Source organism: Mytilus edulis, chromosome 7 (genome assembly GCF_963676685.1).
Source record: "Mytilus edulis chromosome 7, xbMytEdul2.2, whole genome shotgun sequence".
Classification (NCBI taxonomy): Eukaryota; Metazoa; Mollusca; class Bivalvia; order Mytilida; family Mytilidae; genus Mytilus; species Mytilus edulis.
In genome coordinates this window covers 22,844,145-22,866,043 of record NC_092350.1, presented here as the reverse complement: position 1 = coordinate 22,866,043, position 21,899 = coordinate 22,844,145, and the positions used below count along the sequence as shown (strand labels likewise).

Genomic DNA, 21,899 nt, shown 5'->3' with positions numbered 1-21,899 from the left:
CAACAGCTGTTTGAGCCTTAGAATTATCTATCAAAACGGATGATTTTGTTTCAACCAAAGTTAAAAGCATGTTTTATAACAATAATTCCAAACTTGAATTTTGAATTTTATATTTCTTATGATAATAGGTAAATGATCTGACACCACAAGTAATCACTGCAGCCAGAGTACTATTTGCTAATCCTAACAATCAGGCTGCTATAGAACATTTTGATCAGATGAAGAATCGCTGGGCTGGTAATGTTGAGAGACTCAGAGCACTTGTTGATGAGGCTGTGGATACTCCTGCCCTCATTAAGGCTGAAGGTAAGTTATATATACCTTATGGTATTTATTGTTGTGTTTAATTTATTTGAAAGATCTCTTTGTGTTGCTGACAGATTATTTTTTTGTCTTGGATAAGAATTGAAATGATGGTGACATTGGGTCATATCTTTGTTTATTTTTGATCTTTGAAAGAAGTCAAAGTGTTATTGTTATTACAAACCATTCAATAATGTGGTTTAATTTAAATTAGTTGATATCCATTTTTGTGGATTGATGATAAATTGTATTTTTGTGGATTTTAATTTCATTGATTTACAAGGTGTACTTCATTATACATATAAATTTTCATGACTAATAATGAATACGGCCATATGTTTTTAATATCATCTTAATTTTAAAACATAAATTATATTCAAAATGAAAACATTTTATCTGTTATAATAGCATTGTATACTTTTGTTTTACAGAGGAAGGTATATTAAGAGACACTGATCGGGTTGAAGAAGGTATCAGAGGAAAAGATCCACCAAAGATTGTGGCAAATGCTTCAAACATTGCACGACGAGCTTACAGAGTATTACAAGTAGGAGAAAAGGAAGTAGAAAACAGTGAAGATCCTGCCTACATTGACAGGGTCAGAGACTCTGCAAATACACTGAGAGATAGTAAGTTTTATCACATTATTTTCAAACATTAAGGTTGAGGGGATATGACTAAGCTAACTTGGCACAGTTAAATATTAATGCTTGTAAAAGATAGCTTTTTATGAACAGGTTTTGTTACCTGAACAGTTGGATTTCATGCTAAATACAGGTCTGTTACTATAACAGTTAAATGTCATGCTAATTAAGGTCCAGTTACCTGATCAGTTGGATTTTATGTTAAGTTACCTGATTCCATGTTTAAGACTGGTGAAATAAGTAATTGTCTTTGCAGTAGGATTACAACACTCCTACACATGTTTAAATCACTGTTGAATAGTATAAAAAATGAGGTTTTTAAAATGTTTTCAGCCATAACACCAATGGTACAACATGCAAAGAACTTGTCCATGAACCCTGGTGATAGTAATGCAGCCACAAACTGGAGGAAAGCTAACCAAGCTGTGAGTATTGCTTATCATATGGTATGGTAATCAAAAAGAGGAAGTGGAGAAATATAAAAACTTATTATATTCAAAACAATGGTTGTTATTTTCTGCTTTTTTTAAATTCCATATTCCTATTGATTAGTTAGAATTCTGCACCTTTGAAAAGTAAATCATATGTAAAGTTATCCATGAATGAATTGTAACATCTACATTTCATTGATCAAATTGATAAGATTTTTCTCAAAAGTTATTATCAGCTATTCATCAGACAGGTTGGAAAGTCATCACTGTTTGATTGTATTTGAAAAAGTTGTTACCATTTAAAGTACTCTAGTATGTTCTTTTCTTGTTGTAGTTTAATATACAGTCGACTCTCGTTATGTCGAAGTCAGCCGGACCAGAGAAATATTTCGAGATACACGTAGTTCGACTCAAACGAACACCGGAAGTTCGACAATCTAAGGGACACAACTCTTGCTTAGCTTTGTAAAGCTAAAATAAATCCGGGTGAATATGACAAGGGGATCGATATTCTAGTATCAGATCGATGTATTTGTATGTCACAGTCTTTTATTATATTATTATAATGACTGTTATTTTTACTTATTCAATTGTTTCAATTAAAAAAAAAATCCTATGGCTTTTCCAAGAGAGTAATTTCCAATCGACAGTTTCGTAATTCAGGTCGCTAATAGCTGGCAAAATTGTTTATTCTCGGATACAAGAGATTTAAGAAAATTTTGATTTCTATTCATTTTGTTTTATCTCACTCTTTGTTTTCAAAAGAACATATAATAAGATTAAAGACGCCGTTTGAGTAGTTTTTAGGTGATCATCAACGGAAGCCATAATCCTCACTTTATACACACCCAAGCTCATTAGTGTAAATCACAAATTAATTGTTTTGTAAACAATTTAAATACTTGTTCATGAACATTAACAATTTATCACTAATTATTTATAAAAATTCTATAAAAGATAATCTTAGGTAAACACTCATGGAAATAGCATGTCATAAATCAATACAGTGGTCAGTGACCGGAAATTTAATTACACGTGTATTGTCAGATTAACTCTGCAATCCATTTAAATCCCGGAGGTCATGTTTTGACATATGTGTATTAGTTCGAGATAAAAAATGAATTTTGAATGCTTTTGTTAACGTTGGGACCGTAAATTTAGTTCGACTCAACCGAAATTTCGACTCATCCAATTTCGACTCATCAGGAGTCGAATTACATACTTTTGTATGGAATAAAGTTCGGGACCACGTGAAAACTTCGACTCACCCGAAATTTCGAGTCAACCGAGTTCGAGACAACGAGAGTTAACTGTAATTAAACTGATTAAAATAAATTTAGGATTAAAGCTTTGCATCAGGAATATCTCAAATAATTTAAAATTAGGGATTATGAATTTGTTTTTGAGAGTAATATCCCAACAAATCTGATGGCAAATTCCATTATATAGACAGGGAACATTGGCTTATGTGTAACTATCTTGTTAATGAGAAATATCAGAAAGACAACTTTTCAGAAATCATGTGACACACAGTTAAATAATATTGAATGATTGAAAGGCTAGCAAGTTTGAAAATTTTCATAAGGTCAGCAAAATTTCTTGTTTGTTTGACACCCAGTGAAACTTTGAATTGATAATATCATGAATATGTTAATAGTCATATTTACACTTGTATGCAAATTTGTCCGCCATTACATATAATCACACAGGTTCCCGTAAACTTTGACATCATAATTCAAAACATTTGACGTCATAACTAAAAGTGATTGTTGCTTGACGTCAAAAGGTTATTCGGAGGTGATATAAGGTCATTCAGAGGCAAAATACATCTAAATACCAAAATTGTAAATATGTTTACTCAACCCATGATATCTTGACACCAAAATCTTTGTAACTGTCAAAATAAAATTTTTAGTTTGGAAAATGAGATAATTGATATACAATGGAAAGTACTTAGTACTTTAAAAGTAATAAGAACAGAAAATAAACATCTGGCAGATTGATTAGAATAAGGTGTTAAGGATTTGAACTAAATTATTCTGATATTTTTGAAAATAGTCCCACTCCTTATTAATACCTTTATTAAAGTTCCTTGTATAAGAAGAAATGACTTTCCCTTATCCTTGTGCAACACAACATAGTATATATAATGACTATTGTACATCCTTTATAGATCAGACATATTATAATATACCATTTTACTGTCCATTGGTCTGTTCACAAGTTTTATACATGATAAAGAATGCACGTAATGAAATTTGTAAAGAATATTGGTTGAAGAAAGATTCCTTTTGATATGGAAATTTTATTTAAGGTGGTCATTCCAGAGTTATGTGACTTTAACTGTTAGAAAATAATTTTTTTTATGCCCCATTTATTATGCCCCAGTTATGGGCATTATGTTGTCCGGTCTGTGTGTCATTTATGCCAAATTAGAGTTTTGACCCCAATTTCAAGGTCCACTGATCATAGAAAATGATAGTGTGATTGGGGCATCTGTGTACTATGGACACATTCTTGTTGCAGTTAAATTTATTTGTATTTGTTATGTGCATAGCATGTATGGAATATCTTGCTAGTCAATACAGGAAGATGTAAGAATTAAACAAAGAGTTTTGGAAATGTATAATTAATTTTTCCTTTCAGTTAATAAATGGTGTTGCAGGTGTAAGGGATGCAGTGACTGTGAGTAGGGGAGAAGATATGTTCCCTCCACCTCCCCCTCCAGACATGTCTCAACTCAATATCAATGGTAAGTCTAAATTAAGTATAACCAATCCCTTCTCTCAACTCAATACTAATGGTGTAAGTCTGAATTAAGTATAACAGATCCCTTCCTGAACTCAATATCAATGGTAAGTCTAAATTAAGTATAACAAATCCCTTCTCTCAATTCAATTTCAATGGTAAGTCTAAATTAAGTATAACAAATCCCTTCTCTTCATCATATCTCCTTATATCAAGTGTTCTCTCAACTCCATATATCTGTATCTTATATAATTTCAACTCAATCTCAATAGCAAGTCTAAATTCCATATTAGAAATTCCCTTTCTTCTTCCAGACTTTTCTTAACACATTCAGTCAGGTATGTCTATATCTTCTATAATTTCCAACTCAATTTCAATGGCAAGTCTAAATTCAGTATTTGAAATCCTTTTTCTTCTTCCATCCTTCTCTCAACCTGTTTAGTGTTTTGTGGCTGAATCTTCAATAATCTATCAACTCAATAGCAGTGTTAAGTCTAGATAGTAAGATCTTTTTGTAGCATAATGTAAAACAAATATGGTAAGTCAAAAATATCAGTCAGACATTGTAATTAAATACATCGCTTTATGGGTAAATATGGAGTGTTACAAATATTAGCGGAATTTGATGTTGTAAAAAGTTGAAACATTTCAATTATGTATGGAAAGTAAAATTCACCTTAAACACATTACCTATTAACTTCTTTTACAATCATAAATTAATTGATGTATTCCAAATCAACTAAAATGTATCTGATGTTTACAAAGAAAGCTTTTTTTGTCTAAAATTTGTCATCTATATTTAAATGTGAATACCATCCTTATCACTGAAAAACTAGATAATAACTAAAAATGGCAATACTGTGAAATGGACACATGAATTTTAGATATTTTAATACTTGGGAATTTTCATTCCATTTAGCTGCTTCAAACTTTTATGTTTCCCTGTAACAATAATTGAATGTTGTCATCCTGTTTAAGTAATGGATTTAAAATTGTTGTGAAACATGTTCAGAAAGCTTGACAAAATGTACAGTCTTATGTTGTAAATCTGTTTGTATTCATATTAATATTATTGCTCATAGATGGCTTTACAGGAGCAGCAAGGATGACAATTTCTCCAATTTCTATTTCTGGTAACAATACTATAACTTTTTTATTGCACAAATTACCTATTGGGCAGCTATATAAATCCTGCTGAAATATTTGATATTTTGCCTTCCCAGAAGTCTTTGCAATTTTCAGCCATTGATGTATATTTTTATGTATTTAAATATTTTAGTTTATGTATAGTTTATGTTTATTATATATTTAATGTATAAATGTAGATAGTTATTTTGTTTTGATGTTGTAAACGTAGACTTGCAAGAATTTGGTGACATATGGAACCGCCAGAAACCAGTACAAGCTTCAGCAGTGCCTAGCACAGCATATAGTCCAAAACCCCCACCGGTAGCCCCCAAATCACCGAGGGTGATAGCTAGAGGTAGAATCCAAGCATGTGTACACTGAGTGCCACACCCCTTTTTTGTCTTAACAAACCCACATTGTGTTTTTTAATTTATGTGTTGTTCACAGTATAAGACATATTGTCCACATTGTAATTTTCTGTACATTCATGTATATATATGTTAGAGTCAAATCTATGTCTGGTCTCAAAATGATTTCCTTTCCTTAGATCTGTGTCATGTGACTTTATGACACTCAAATCTATAGCCTTTTGTTTTTTAAAATCCTTTTCCTTTATAAAGAAGATTTTTTGTAATATGACTTGACCTTGAACAGGCAAAATAGAATGTCTTAGGGTTAAAAAGCTCAATTTTACTATAATCTGGCACTGTTGTTTAACAACACATTATTACAAACTGTTAAAAACCAATTGGAAAGAGCTAAACTCATCAAAAATGAAGGACAAAACTATTTTTACTGTTCGGCCTTGAAGATGTTATTGACAAAATTCATTTCCTGGAAGATACAAGACTGCATGACTTGATGAAATGGACACAGATTTTAGAAAAGAAAGGACATAGATTTTGGATATCTATGATGCAATGTAGACTAGAAAGAAAAGAAAAAGACAAATGTTACTTTTACTGTTTGGCCTTCAAGATGTTATTGACAAATCATATTTCCTGTTAGATGGTTTGAAAATTGTGACCTCATCAAAAAATACAGAGCAAGACTTGTTGAAGAGGATATATATAGTTTTGTGACGTCTTTAACACAAAATAGAAATGAAAAAAAATAAATAAACCAGACAAATTTATTTCACTGTTTGACCTTGAAGATGTTATTGAAAAAAAATATTTTGGGAGAGGTTTTGAACATTGTGACCTCAACACATACTACAGTTCATAACTTTTTGAAAAGGATATAGATTTGAGAAAATAAAGGACATAGATTTGTGACGTCTATGACGTAATAAAATAAGACACAGATTTAAGACTACATTGGCTAGAGGTATAGGGGGAGGGTTGAGATCTCACAAAAATGTTTAACCCCACCGCATTTTTGCGCCTGTCCCAAGTCAGGAGCCTCTGGCCTATGTTAGTCTTGTATTATTTTAATTTTAGTTTCTTGTGTACAATTTGGAAATTAGTATGGCGTTCATTATCACTGAACTAGTATATATTTGTTTAGGGGCCAGTTGAAGGACGACTCCGGGTGCGGGAATTTCTCGCTACATTGAAGACCTGTTGGTGACCTTCTGCTGTTGTTTTTTTCTATGGTCAGGTTGTTGTCTCTTTGGCACATTCCCCATTTCCATTCTCAATTCTAACATAGATCTGAGGCTAACATATACATGTGAAGTGTATTACTTTGTCATTTCATATAAATATTCATGAATGACAAATTGATTTGCAAAGAAAACTTGAAAAAAAAAGATATTTGTTTAAAACTCATTTTAAGAAACATGAATTTCATTTCTTTTCTTTTTTTTTACATATAAAGAAATTGATGGTAAATTTTCAACAACCAGTCAATATTGCAACAATATGAATTCTGTTTTCTATCAAAATGAAAATCAGTTAACCTATCCCATTTCAACCAGCAAATGATATTCTACATTAAAGCATTGTTTGATGGCATGCCTTTATTTTTCATTAGGTGTTTTTGCATGTTTAGGTTTTGTTACCATTTTAATTTTAAAAGACAGAAAATTATCACTGTTTCTGTCTAAAGGTGTAAACAATATCAATATTATGATTATATATTTATTGATTATCGCTATTTTGTGCATTTTTCTTTTGATCTTTTTTTGTGATAATTTTCATATCATGCTTCTCGCTCGAGATGGAAAAATTATCGCTAGAAACTAAGGAGGCCACGTGGCGTTGCTAACGAAATTGACAATGTCGTCATAGGAAAAATAGCGATAAACAGATTATCATTGGTCATCTCAACTCGATTGCTTTTCTCACTTTCGCTGTACCAGCTCAAGCGAGAAAATCAATCTTGTTGAGATGATCAACGATAATCTATAATTATTGTTGTTCATATTAACGAGATCAATTTTCTCCCTTGAGCCGAATCATCGAAAGTGAGAAAAGCAATAGAGTTGAGATGATCAATGATAATCTGTTTATTGCTATTTTACATATGACGATGTTGATAATTGGATTGACAACAGGGCATGTGCTTCATTACTTTCTAGCAATAATGTTTCATATCCCTCTACTGAGCTGAGAAAGGAAATTATCAGTCAGTAAGATCAAAGGAAAGTTTTGTAAAATAGCGATAATAAGCTACACATTCTATTATATGTTGTAAACTTATATCCTAGTACATAAAATTCTATTACATTTTATTTTGTTGAATTTCTCTCACAAAGATTGAGTGATTTTTCAAACCTTTCTTTACAAATTTGATTATTAAATACTTTGTAATTGTCATATATCTTAAAATATATAGGTTTATTTCAGTATAATATCCTTTTTTGCATGTGTATTTTACAGAATTCTATTTTCACATATCTGGGAAATAAAGCTTACCAAAGCTTCATGTTTGCCAAAGGATGTGATAATCATCTTCTCAGACAGGAGTAGTATCAGTTTGCCATAAACATTGTTAAACTATTTAAGACTCAATCACAAATAATCTTACAACACAAGGTCTCACAACAGAAGCAGCTTGAACCTGAGTTTATATTTTTGTAGACAGTTTTTGATCAAGATAAAAATAAATTGGACTGGTCGCGAAATTTTTTTTATCAGATGATTGCTTTATAATGAAACAAGTTTTGAACTGAAATATTCTACCTGACCCATTCCATATTTCCATATTCATAACAGATTTTGATATGCAAAAGTGTTGCAGAACTTTTTATTTTACATTTTAAACCTTAAATTCCATGCAGAATTAGACTCATTAAGTTTTGATGATTATACACAATCTTTCTTGGCTACGCAAAAAGATAGATGCAAGATTTGATAAAAGTACCGGACATAGTGTGGATCAAGATAGCCTTAAGGATGTACCTAAGTGAAATTAAATAAATAAAGAATCTAAAATTCAGTCAAAATATTTCACCCTGTATCGTATGGAAAAACACCAAGGAGTACGAATATCCGACATAAATTTGTAAAACCTCACCATAGTACATCCTTAAACTTGAAAATTTATTTTAGTTGATAAATATTAAAGTTTTTATATAAACAATAGGGAATGATCAACTTGATTTGAAAAATATGCATGTGTCAGTTCCTTCTTGGTTCAATGCAGTGTAAATGTTTTTTGTTTTTTATGGCTGTCAAATAACCAATCACATTTGACAAAGACAATTGTAATTTGTTTGTAAATGCACATTGAGAATTCAGTATTGTTAGTTGTTGTGTTTTATTGTATAATCATTTCAACTTTACATCATACAGTTCCAGATCAGTTTGCTGATAGCCATTACACCATGGTTCCTCCAGAAGGTATTACCTCCCTTTATAGACACCCATTTATTTTACTTAGGTTCAGCTTCTTGATACAATTTATATTAAGTTACACTTATATTTTCCATATTTTAGTTTCACATTATTTTAGTTTATAACATTTAGGTTTATTTATATGTAACATCAGCATGAAACTTATTTTAAATTTATTTTAATTTATTTAAAAAAAAAGTAAAAGATTTTTGTTTAGTTCGCCAAATCCAGTTTAACTTTTTTTTTATTTCAAAAGTTTTGCATGTCAGATTATTAACAAATCAATAACAGCAACAGAGTAATTAATTTAGCCATTTTAGAAATGAAATACTCAAGGAAATTAATTGAATTTTAATGACTAAAGGACACTTAATAACAGCTGAGCACATAAATATTGTATCGTAAAACATGTACAAAAAGTGAATTGTCTTAGTACATAAATAGATTATTATAGTTCAGCTTTATATATGGAATCATTTATTTATATTGTAACTTGTCCAAATTTTTGTAGAGCATTGTATTTGTTTTAAAATGCACAACTCCATGTAATTATATGTTCAATAATATTGAAATGTTTCTAGGCAACTTATACTGCTTTCAATGTAAAGATTAGCACAATGTAATTGTATGTGTGTATTGTCAATTTTTTGCAGCTACAATGAGGCAAGAGAAGGGATATCAGGGGCAACATGCTGCCCCTCCTGTCCCCCCACCACCAGTTCCCCCACCCCCAAGGGATCCATATTATGGCTATTATGATGGTAGATATGGTTTTAGAGTAGGACATCTTGTGCATCTTGACCTTTTAACATTTCCATGTTCAAGAATTGTTTGTTATTCCACTAATAATAAAATTTCTTTTGAATTCAATTATAGAATATGTTAAGTATATAAGTAGTCAGTTGGAAAAAAAAGTTGCTACCAACTGAACACAATTTTAAAAATGATACGTTTTTGTTATTTTTGTCATTTATAATTTCTTTGATATTTGAGTGACCTTTAAAAGTGCAATTACAAAAGTAAACTCGTTATTTATCTAAAGGTTATAAAGAGTTTTACGGTGAGAGTATGTGGGATGTTTTATATAATACTGAAGGCGACAAAAAAATAGGTTAGCTTGTTAAATCTTTTTATAAACAATGTCATTTAAAGAAAAAAGAAGAGCTAGCAAATCCTTTTTTAGCTCACCTGGCCCAAAGGGCCAAGTGAGCTTTTCTCATCACTTGGTGTCCGTCGTCCGTCGTCATCATCGTCCGTCGTTAGCTTTTACAAAAATCTTCTCCTCTGAAACTACTGGGCCAACTTTAATCAAACTTGGCCACAATCATTATTAGGATATCTAGTTTAAAAACTGTGTCTGGTGACCCGGCCAACCAACCAAGATGGCCACCATGGCTAAAAATAGAACATAGGGGTAAAATGCAGTTTTTGGCTTATAACTCAAAAACCAAAGCATTTAGAGTAAATCTGACAGGGGTAAAAATGTTAATCAGGTCAAGATCTATTTGCCCTGAAATTTTGAGATGAATCGGACAACCCGTTGATAGGTTGCTGCCCCTGAATTGGTAATTTTAAGTAATTTTTGCTGTTTTTGGTTATTATCTTGAATATTATCATAGACAGATTTAAACTGTAAACAGCAAAAATGTTCAGTAAAGTAAGATCTACAAATAAGTCAACAGGACCAAAATGGTCTGTTGACCCCTTTAGGAGTTATTGCCCTTTATAGTCAATTTTTAACCATTTTTTGTAAATCTTAGTCATCGTTTAGAAAAACCTGGCCAACCAACCAAGATGGCCGCCATGGCTTAAAATAGAACATAGGGGTAAAATGCAGTTTTTGGCCTATCACTCAAAAACCAAAGCATTTAGAGCAAATCTGACATCGGGTAAAATTGTTTATCAGGTCAAGATCTATCTGCCCTGAAATTTTGAGATGAATTGGACAACCCGTTGATAGGTTGCTGCCCCTGAATTGGTAATTTTAAGGACATTTTGCTGTTTTTGGTGATTATCTTGAATATTATTATAGATAGAGATAAACTGTAAACAGCAAAAATGTTCAGCAAAGTAAGATCTACATATAAGTCAACAAGACCAAAATGGTCTCTTGATTTCTTTAGGAGTTATTGCCCTTTATAGTCAATTTTTAACCATTTTTCGTAAATCTTAGTTATCTTTTACAAAAATCTTCTCCTCTGAAACTACTGGGACAAATTAAACCAAACTTGGCCACAATCATCATTAGGGAATGTAGTTTAAAAATTGTGTCCCGTGACCTGGCCAACCAACCAAGATGGCCACCATGGCTAAAAATAGAACATAGGGGGTGAAATGTAGATTTTGGCTTATAACTCTGAAACCACAGCCTTTCGAGCAATCTGACATGGGGTAAAATTGTTTATCAGGTCAAGATCTATCTGCACTGAAATTTTCAGATGAATTGGACTACCTGTTGTTGGGTTACTGCCCCTAAATTGGTAATTTTAAGGAAATTTTGCTGTTTTTGGTTATTATCTTGAATATTATTATAGATAGAGATAAACTGTAAACATCAATAATGTTAAGCAAAGTAAGATTTACAAATAAGTCAACATGACGGAAATGGTCAATTGACCCCTAAGGAGTTATTGTCCTTTATAGTCAATTTTTAACAATTTTCATAAAATTTGTAAATTTCAACTAACATTTTCCACTGAAACTACTGGGCCAAGTTCATTATAGATAGAGATAATTGTAAGTAGCAAGAATGTTCAGTAAAGTAAGATGTACAAACACATCACCATCACCAAAACACAATTTTGTCATGAATCCATCTGCTTCCTTTGTTTAATATTCACATAGACCAAGGTGAGCGACACAGGCTCTTTAGAGCCTCTAGTTGGTAGATAGAACGCTCTGATTTGATTTTTTTACCTGATTTAATCATTATCCAGGGACCTCAATGGTTTAATAAAGTTGAATCAATATTTATTTTGATGAAAAGATACTAATTGTATAACTATAGATATTATATAACAGTAGTTGGTCAATAGACTAATAAGTTATAAATGGCCAAAACACGAACTACAATAAAAAAAAAAAAAAAGGGATTCTATAAGTCGAGGAACAAAAAGGTAAACATATGTTTAAATTTGATCTACTATTGTAAATGGTTAAGGGTTAGGACCTGATACTGTACTGTCTTAAAAGCAAATTCTAGGCTACCTATACAATAGTTAAGCACGTAAATTCTAGCTACAACTAGTCAATTATTATTTTTACATGAGCAGGTACTGACCAATTGTTGATCCCACGAATATAACTTAAACATGTTTATACTTTAACCTCATGTGCTGTTACTCAGTTAGTAAAAAAATGCATGTTTTTCTGAGTTCCATTCATAAATATATTTATAAATTGTGCAGGTGGTTGAACATTTTTGTTTTTCTACCAGTGTTAATTTATAGGCGTTGAAAATCTTTGACATTTTATAAATTGGCTAATTATGTGTGAAATTGTAGGTGATGTGACAATTGATTTATTTTGAAAGTGTTCAATAATACTGTTGCTGAGATTGCAGAAAACTTACATTGCACTTGAAACATTCAGCAAACTTGAAAAATTGATTTGACTGAGATTTACAGTATATGAAATATTTTTGAGTTAAAGTTGAATTAATGAAGCACAATAATTTCTACTTTTAAATGATTTAATAAGGATAATTTAGCATGCTGATGATTTTTACTTTACTGTTGTTTGTTTTTTGAGAGAAACTTCTTGAAAATATTTATGTTATATATTGGGTTTGAAGATTTTAAGTTAAAGGCATATATTTTAATGAATGATGCATTTAATTCTTCTGAAACCTCATGGTATCTTTTGTAATTTTATCTACTACCTTGTCCTGAATATAGACAATAACTGTTTAGTGCCTGTAAATATCAACTATTTGTGTATGAGGCTACGAAATAAGTGTAGCTACCAAATAAGTGTAATCACTAATGTTAGCTTCAGTGAGCTATTATGCCTGTTTCAAGCCTAGTACAAAGACCGCTAATATTTAAAGACACTTAAAATTTATTGTCTCTATCCTGCAATTAAATTTGTCCTTTTTTGTCGAGCCTTCCACTTTAATCGAAAAAGCCAGACTAAGCGATCCTACATTCCGTTGTCATCGGTGGCGGCGTCCACAAATATTCACTCAGCTGACTCTGTGGTTATAAGTTTTTGAAATTTTAATAACTTTCTTAAACCATACTGGATTTCTACCAATCTAATACACAAGCTTGTTGATGATCATAAGATAGTACCCAGAAGTAAATTTTGTAAAAATAAAATTCCATTTTTTCCATATTTAATTTATAAATGGACTTAGTTTTTCTGCAGGGAAACATTACATTCATTCTGTGGTTAAAGTTTATAGAATTTTAAATACTTTCATAAACTATCCTGGATTTCTACCAAACTTGAACAGAAGCTTGTTTACGATCATAAGATAATATCCAGAAGTAAATTTTGTAAAATTAAAATTCCATTTTTTCCGTATTTTACTTATAAATGGACTTAGATTTTCTGCGTGAAAACATTACATTCACTCTGTGGTTAAAGTTTTTAAAATTTTAATAACTATCTTTAACTATCCTGGATTTCTACCAAACTTGAACAGAAGCTTGTTTACTATCATAAGATAATATCCGGAAGTAAATTTTGTAAAAGGAAAATTCCATTTTTTCCGTATTTTACTTTAAATGGACTTAGATTTTCTGCCAGGAATCAACACATCCACTCTGTGGTTACATTTTTAAAAAATTTGATTATTTTCTTATACTATTTATTTAATTTGTACCAAACTTGGACAGAAGCTTGTTTATGATCAAAAGCTAGTATCTAGAAGAAAATTTTGTTAATACTTTGTACCTGTGTATCTGTATTTTACTTTTAAATGGACTTCGTTTTTCTTCCAGTTAACATTACATCCAGTCTGCATTTAATTATTAAATTATTTATTAGATTCATAAACTATCATGGATTTTTACCAAACTTGGACAGAAGCTTCTTACAATCAAAAGATAGTATCAAGCGGAATATTTTTATTGATTTTTTCCCTCATTTTAGTTGCCTGCAATTATTGGGAACCCTATCGTAGTTTTCCATAGATTCACCTGCAAGTTACCTGTCCATTTAAACTTTTGGCAGTTCTATTGTCCCATCTAACAAATACAACAGGTATTGTTCTCTGTGTAGTTTATTCACTCAGACCTTTAAATTTCTTCTAGGAGAAATATATCACTCATTGATTAATCTACCTGAGTAAAAAATTGAACTGTCAATGAAGAAAAAATACTTATACCAATACTAAGTAACGACTCACAAAACTGCATGTGGTGTTGTATTTATTCGATACCTGGAGTAACTCGTTTTTAATGTGTTCAATATTACATTTGTAATACTGATTCAAAAATTAAAAGTTGATTTCTGATCAAATATTCAATATTTTTGTGTGTTTGATAAATAAAAAATTGAATATAATATTATTTTTAAATTAAGGTCTTCATAAACATAAGTCTACAAATGAACAACAACAAAAACATGTAAATTCATTGGAAAATACTAAAAAATGTGTCTGAAATAAACTTTTTAGTATTAAACCAGATTTTATATTGAACAGATTGAAAATATATTAATGATAATATTGAATAAATACAATATTGCATACAGTTTATGTGAGTTATTAGAAGTATTTCAATAAAAAAGAAGATAATTTTTTGGTCAGGTAAATTAATCAATGAGTGATATATTTCTCCTAGAAGAAATTTAAAGGTCCCAGTGAATAAACTACACAGAGAACAATACCTGTTGTATTTGCTAGATGGGATAATAGAACTTACAAAAGTTTAAATGGACAGGTAACTTGCAGGTGAATCTATGGAAAACTAAGATAGGGTTCGCAATAACAGCAAAAGTAGGCGAGACACTGGGTTCCTCAACCCTTACAATTTTTTTCCCCATTGATCCCAATCGTTGAATTTCTATTTGAAAGAAATCGACATGACTTAAAGGTGGACCCCAATGAGGACCCCAAATTGAAATGTGACTTTAACAGTAATTTGACATATCCGTTCACTCCCAACAAAAATAGGATTCCAGGAGACTTTAGTAGAGTATAGTAGAAAGGTCCATTGAAGTATAAATGTGTAAACTACAAGAAATTTTTGTTAAAAGCATGTCATGTTATTTGGGCTTTTTAATGTAAACATAAGTGGGACCAAGGGGAAAAATTGTGCAGGTTGTTCAACCATAATAGCAATTCCTTATCAATAATGAAGTGAAGTTAGAAATACACATGATTTTGTTGTTTTGCCAAAGTCTGCGTACAAGCCTGTAAAAAAATTGCCATTAGTTGAACATTTAAATTTGTGGTTAACCTGTATTCATGAAACTCACGAAAATTGGTATCTAACAAATAATATCTTATGTTTTATTTACACCAATATCAACAAACTATAGTGGTTTTTTTTTTTTTACATAAATAAGGCTGTTAGTTTTCTCGTTTGAATTGTTTTACATTATCTTATTGGAGCCTTTTATAGCTGACTATGCGGTATGGGCTTTGCTCATTGTTGAAGGCCGTATGGTGACCTATAGTTGTTAATGTCTGTGTCATTTTGGTCTTTTGTGGATAGTTGTCTCATTGGCAATCATACCACATCTTCTTTTTTATATGATAGTAGAATGCAATTTAGTATGGGATGTCCTGGGTTTAAACTCAGGCTCAGTAAACTAAAGACTTTAAATTTGCTGCTTCTTGATATATATGTTGTTCATAACAACTTTGCATGATGTTAAAAGAAGGTGTTTGGTTGAAATTAATTTTTGTTTAAATTTTGTGAATGTTTTGTTTTATACTTGAAGGCAAATATTGACACTTACTTATTATTTTTAACAGTAGAACATGTTGTAGTGCATATAATGAATTCTTCCTATCTCCCTCCCATATCGTAATGCTTCCATATTGCTAACCTTTCAGTTTAATGTAGTATTAATTTTGTTTGTTGATACAGAAGAGTCAAATACATCATATTATAATGAAAATGCCTGGATCATATTCATGATGGAGCATTACATTATATAGTATGAGATATAACATTACCTTCGTTACAGTTGAAGGTTCAGCACATGTGTTTCTGCTATTCTTTTCAAGAAAGATTAAATCATGAATGATTCTAATATGTTGTATGTTATAGGGTATTAAAGAAAACTTAGTCCTCATGTAATTATCTGAAATCTTTTACTTAGCCTAGTGGATCAGTTTTTAAATGTAATTTTTTACTGATTATTTAAAAAGTATTTTAGCCATTGATATTCTGAAAAGGCATAAATTCTGGATAAGCACAGTAATACCCATGTTTTTATGGTTATCCTAGACTCACTGTTTTAGATAAGCACATTGAAGGGACAACAGCTGCCAAATTCACGCCCACCTAATCAATCAAAACTCAATCCAAACTCAAATTTTATTTATTCAGAATAGCAAATGTTCCATAGAAAACAATACCACAATGTATGGTAACCTATAAACAATATGTATGTATATCTGGCTAAATGTTTTCTAATAACAACCAACATTACCCATCAAAACTGTTGATGTACATTTCTGATTATAAATATATACAAACAGGTAAGTCTGGTAAATAAAGAAATACAGACAAACATGTCCATCAGTATAAGGTAAATTTTCTTAGTTCTGTTTGATCTTATTACAGAAAAAAAAATAACAGTGTTTAACTTAAATGTAAACATTTCCTCAAAATTGTATAATGGTAAGATAAATTAAAAAAAATGATCAAATCAACAAAAATGGTTGTCCTGCTGCTACATTCCCTTGGCTTTTTGTTTAACTTTTGTTAGTTGACCTTTGTTTCTGTCATTGGATGTGCTGAACAAATGTGCAACCAGTTTCAGTGAAGGTTGCATGAATACAGATCCAAATGAGGTTGAATTATTGTCTTGTGATGTCTCAGTGATGTTTTTAAGCATACATCTTCAAAATAAAACCAAAGCGGCTGAAAATAGCGAATCATTATTTTCAAATAAATATATATTATTTATTTTCATGTTAAATTTTATTTGTTGTAAATTTTTGTGATTTTGAAATATAAAATTTAACAAATATATGTGATAGAATTGTTGTCAGTATTGCCAAAAAAATGCTTATAGGAATTACTTATGTTTTTGATTATAATGTTTTGTCTTTATTTTTTATTATGATTGGGGATAAGTCGTGACTTCATATACCCCATCAGCCAGTGTATACTTTTTACAATTTCATTATTTGATTAATCAGCATTTAATTGAAATATGATTGTTTATTTAATGTTAATTCCAGATGGGGATATACCACCTCGTCCACCACTGCCTCATGAGACTGCTCCTGCCAGACCCCCACCCCCTGATACAGATGATGAAGAAGATTTCCCTGTCCCACAGGCTAATCAACCCATCATGGTGAGTATTGCAATATATCTTACCTCTTTTTGAAAATAAAACAGCAACAATCTAATAATGGCTGCTTTGATGTGATTTTATCCAAATTTGAACGGCAAAAGTAACAAATTTACCTTCAGTTTGTAAGTTGTATGACATCATGTTTAGCAATGACGTCTATGCCCCAAACTCATTCATGAGGTTTCACAGAATTTGTTTTATTTCAAATTTATACATTTTCTCAAACTCTAAGGTATTATTTCTTTTTTTAATGCATTAAAATCCGAATAATAATACTGTAGTTGAAGAGTTGCCACAGTTAATTTTGATTTGACGGTCGTAAATTTTCGTTTAACGGTTCCGCTACCCGTCGCCATTAAAACTGTATTTGCGACCATTGACGGTGGCAGCTCTTCAACAACAATACTGTTTTTCAATAATTGTTTCTTTACAGAAACTACATTTACTAATTTGCAAGTGTGAAAGGAACACATTTATTTCACAAATTCTAAAATTTTAGATTGAAAAAAAAAACAGAAAAATCATGAAGCTTCTTTAATCATTATGTAATGATCATATATTGTTTTATGTTGTAGATGGCAGCACATGCCCTCCATATGGAGACAAAGCAGTGGTCAAGTAAAGATAATGAGATAATAGCTGCAGCCAAAAGAATGGCTCTCCTTATGGCCAAACTTAGTCAGTTGGTCAGGTAATACTTTATAGATCATGATTCAGGGATGAAGGGTTAAGGGTGTACCTTGGGATATTCAAAATCATTGCCTTTCATCATTATACTGTATGTACATATTGATTTTATCAAATCTATAGCAAAAAAAAAAGTTTATGTTATAAAAGTTAAGGTTAAAAATAGATTTACTTCCAAAAATGTGTATTATAAAGTGAAGAAGATTTAGTTTGAGGTGATTAACGACCTACACAATAACTTGTAATGCTCTAAGTAGTACAGGATCAAAGAAGTTTCCACTGAAGCATACTAATGTATATGCTCAGATGACATTGGAAAATCATGTTCAGTACAAATCCAAGTAAACGAGGAGAAATTGGGGCTCTCACATTCAAAAACAATTGCTAGATTGATATTTAATGATTCTCTATGATATATATCACACCATTTTAGTATGTACATGTACTTATAGTCAATTATATATGTATATATGTCTTTCAGTTGGGAAAGGTAAAGGTTAAATTAATAATCTTTTGCCTTCTTTAGTTCAGGCATTTGTCTTTCATTAACATTTCTATTTGAAATGTCTCATTTAACATATATGCATTGAAACATCATAATTTCTTTGTTTCTTAGCTGTGGCACACATATCTTCTTCACTCAGATGAAAAATCATGATGCTTATCAAAGCCTGTTGTACTTCTATCGGTAAAACAAGAGTTTAAACCCAGACTGTTTGATCCTTCCAGACAAAAATCCAACAGATTTTCTACAAATTTAGCATTCACTAGGTGCCATTTCTTCTGATAAAATCAATATGCAGTGATTTGTTTACTTTTATATTCAAGAATCAATAGTTTTTATGAGTCATCTCAGAATATTGCATAAAATTAAAAAAAAAATTCCATTTAAATACCGCTTTATTTATGTTGTAAGAAAATTTAAAATTCTATTTTACTATTAGTAGATAGTAAATCCAGAAAAGAGCTTTTTTTTATCAAAGTGTTAATATAATTTTTTCAATAAGAAATTAGCAAATGCATATATTGATGATAACAATACATGTCCATTGATTCATTATTGGTTAAATATTTTTTGTTCAACCCTGCTAAGGTGATCTATAAATACATTTTGTAATATTCTGTGGTGGTTTAAGGAATTAAAAATCCACCACCTTTCACATTTCAGCTAGACAGAAGTTTAAAAAATTAGATTATTAAAAAAAGTGTTTTCTCTTAGTCTTTCCCTTTGATTCTGATTTTCCTTCCAGTCACAAACATTTTTCCAGGAAACAGCACAAGTTGATACTCCTTATGAGCATGAAAACAAATACCCTGTAATTTACATTTTCTGAAGGCAATATTTTAGACAGTATATGTCTTGATTAGTGTAAACAATGTATAAAAGGCACACAACAATAGCATCGTGTAAAATCAGGTGCACATTCAGTATGTATATCTTACATGATAATGTCTGATTACTCAACCAATAATGGTAGACACCAGTCAACAGTTCTGGACAACAAATCTGAAAATTATTTCATCAACTATTAAATAATGCAGCAAAAATAACAAGTCATTGCAAAATTCTATCATCTTACTTATGCATGAAACACAATACTTGTTAAAACCCTAAATCAGTTGATCTGAGGATCTGTAAATAACTAAATACATGAAAAATGTAAACAAAATCTTTGCATGCTTGAGATGCAGAAAAAGTTTGTCAAATCTTAAAAATAATCAAATATAGTCTTGTTCATAATGTTAAGACATTTTACATGCTTTAAAATGAATGGCATAATGAAAATCTTTCATCTTAATATGTTGTATCGATTATTACATGATTGGCTATTTTCTTGAAATGTACATTAAACTTTCATTCTGTCATAGTCTGTTCTCAACTCTGGCTTTGCATACAATAAAAATACAGTTAAAACATGCTAAAACATAAAGGCTATAAATATGAAATATAGAAATCTTAGAATACATTTACTGCTAAAAAGTAATGTCACAGAAAAAATATGTAAACAAGAAAAGATTCATAAAACTTATTATGTGGGCAATGTCCACTTTTATTTTGTACATTATCGTATATTTTATTTGAATCATGTTATAGAGTAGTGCTATTTTTTTTGGTAATCATTTACATTTATCATAGTGTAGCACATATCATAATATATATATACCAATTTGAAAAATTGCTCAGTGCCTAATATATTGTGTGATTATTATTGAAAAAGCGTCTAAGGAAAGTTTGGCATTATATAATTAATTGACTGTATTTCTGTAGAGGTGAAGGTGGTTCTAAGAAAGATCTGATAGCCACAGCTAAGAATATAGCTGAGTCATCAACAGAGGTGGCCAAACTGGCACAGAAGTTAGCTGCTGAATGTACAGATAAAAGGATGAGACTGGTAATATTTTGTCGGCCATATTTTGTAAAAGCAAAATCGTATACTGTGGATTCATTTATTTTCGTGGATACCAATTTTCGTGGATTGACTAAATATTGTAATTTGTTGGATATTTGATTTCGTGGTTTTACCAAAGTCTTTATACAAGCCTTAAGAGAATTTCTACTTCGTTGAACATTTAATTTCGTGGTTCAACTCAGACCACGAAATCCACGAAAATTGGTAACCCATAAAAATTTACTGTATCATGGTTGTTAATCAAGGGGATAAAAAGGAAGTGTTCCTGTGAAATTACATTATTTCTGTTTCTAATGGTGACAGAAATATAGAAGAGCAATATGTCGAAATGTGAGAAAGGCCCCTTTTTGACCTAAATTTGCATAAAAACAATAAAGAATGATAAATTAGTCAAATAATGTCCTTTGGAATGTCTAGCCATGTTAAATTTTGTTTGATGGAGTTTAAAATACCATTACCTAATTTGTACACTAAATCCAAAAAGAATCTCTCAGTTGAGTAAATATTGCTGGTAAGTTAATCAATGTTTTTGATATCAGTAATCATATTAAGATTGTTTTAAGCTTTGATAAATATTTAAATATATATTTTCTTTTAAACAGAACTTATTGCAAGTTTGTGAGAGAATTCCGACAATTGGTACCCAGCTAAAGATTTTATCAACAGTGAAGGCAACCATGTTGGGAGCACAAGGTATACACTTATTTATCAACATTGTACTTTTCAATATTTTTACATTAATTTTAAATCTTTGCTAAGTTCTAATATATACAACAGTGCAAAATTTATATTTGTTTTGTTAGTATTACTTTTAAAATATTAGAAGTTTTGTAGGTATTATTAAGTTAAGCTGTGATTGGATAGAGCTTTTATTTTACCATGTTTTATTTATTGTCAGTATTGATGATGCTCCCATAAAATTCTGTGTATCAGGTTACATAATAAATCTAGAAAATTAAAAAGGCAGTCGCTGAAGATAAAAAGAATTGTATATAAAAGAATAATTTACCATACAAACTTATAACCAAGATAAAAAAAAAAAAAAAAAAGTAATCATCAGAATTTTGTTTTTGTAAATTGCATGTACTGAAGTAATGAATCAGTCTCCTTAAGTATACTTTTAATGAAAGAAAATAATTAATTGTGGATAGTTGTCTCAATGGCAATCATACCACATCTTCTTTTTTTATATAAACCCAGTTATATTTAAGATTTAAGGAAATGCCAATATGGAGCAGGCATATCCCATTACAACATCAGGATTCGGTTTAACAAAAA

At 30.5% G+C, this 21,899-nt stretch overlaps 1 protein-coding gene across 14 annotated transcripts in view; it reads left to right on the top strand.

Annotated features, from left to right (window-relative positions):
* LOC139481041 (vinculin-like) overlaps positions 1–21,899 on the top strand; it is a 48,349-nt gene that overhangs the window by 18,366 nt on the left and 8,084 nt on the right. For 3 of the 14 annotated variants that reach the window (XM_071264080.1, XM_071264079.1, XM_071264077.1), the window contains exons 14-24: positions 129–306; positions 735–932; positions 1,281–1,372; positions 4,025–4,130; positions 5,484–5,609; positions 8,995–9,042; positions 9,690–9,797; positions 17,405–17,523; positions 18,099–18,214; positions 20,480–20,603; positions 21,224–21,314. In XM_071264080.1, the coding sequence (XP_071120181.1) occupies positions 129–306; positions 735–932; positions 1,281–1,372; positions 4,025–4,130; positions 5,484–5,609; positions 8,995–9,042; positions 9,690–9,797; positions 17,405–17,523; positions 18,099–18,214; positions 20,480–20,603; positions 21,224–21,314 (1,306 nt within the window). Of the gene's footprint in view, positions 1–128; positions 307–734; positions 933–1,280; positions 1,373–4,024; positions 4,131–5,208; positions 5,260–5,483; positions 5,610–8,994; positions 9,043–9,689; positions 9,798–17,404; positions 17,524–18,098; positions 18,215–20,479; positions 20,604–21,223; positions 21,315–21,899 lie in introns of all 14 variants that reach the window. The other 11 variants (XM_071264085.1, XM_071264083.1, XM_071264087.1 and 8 more) reach the window with 7 other exon arrangements.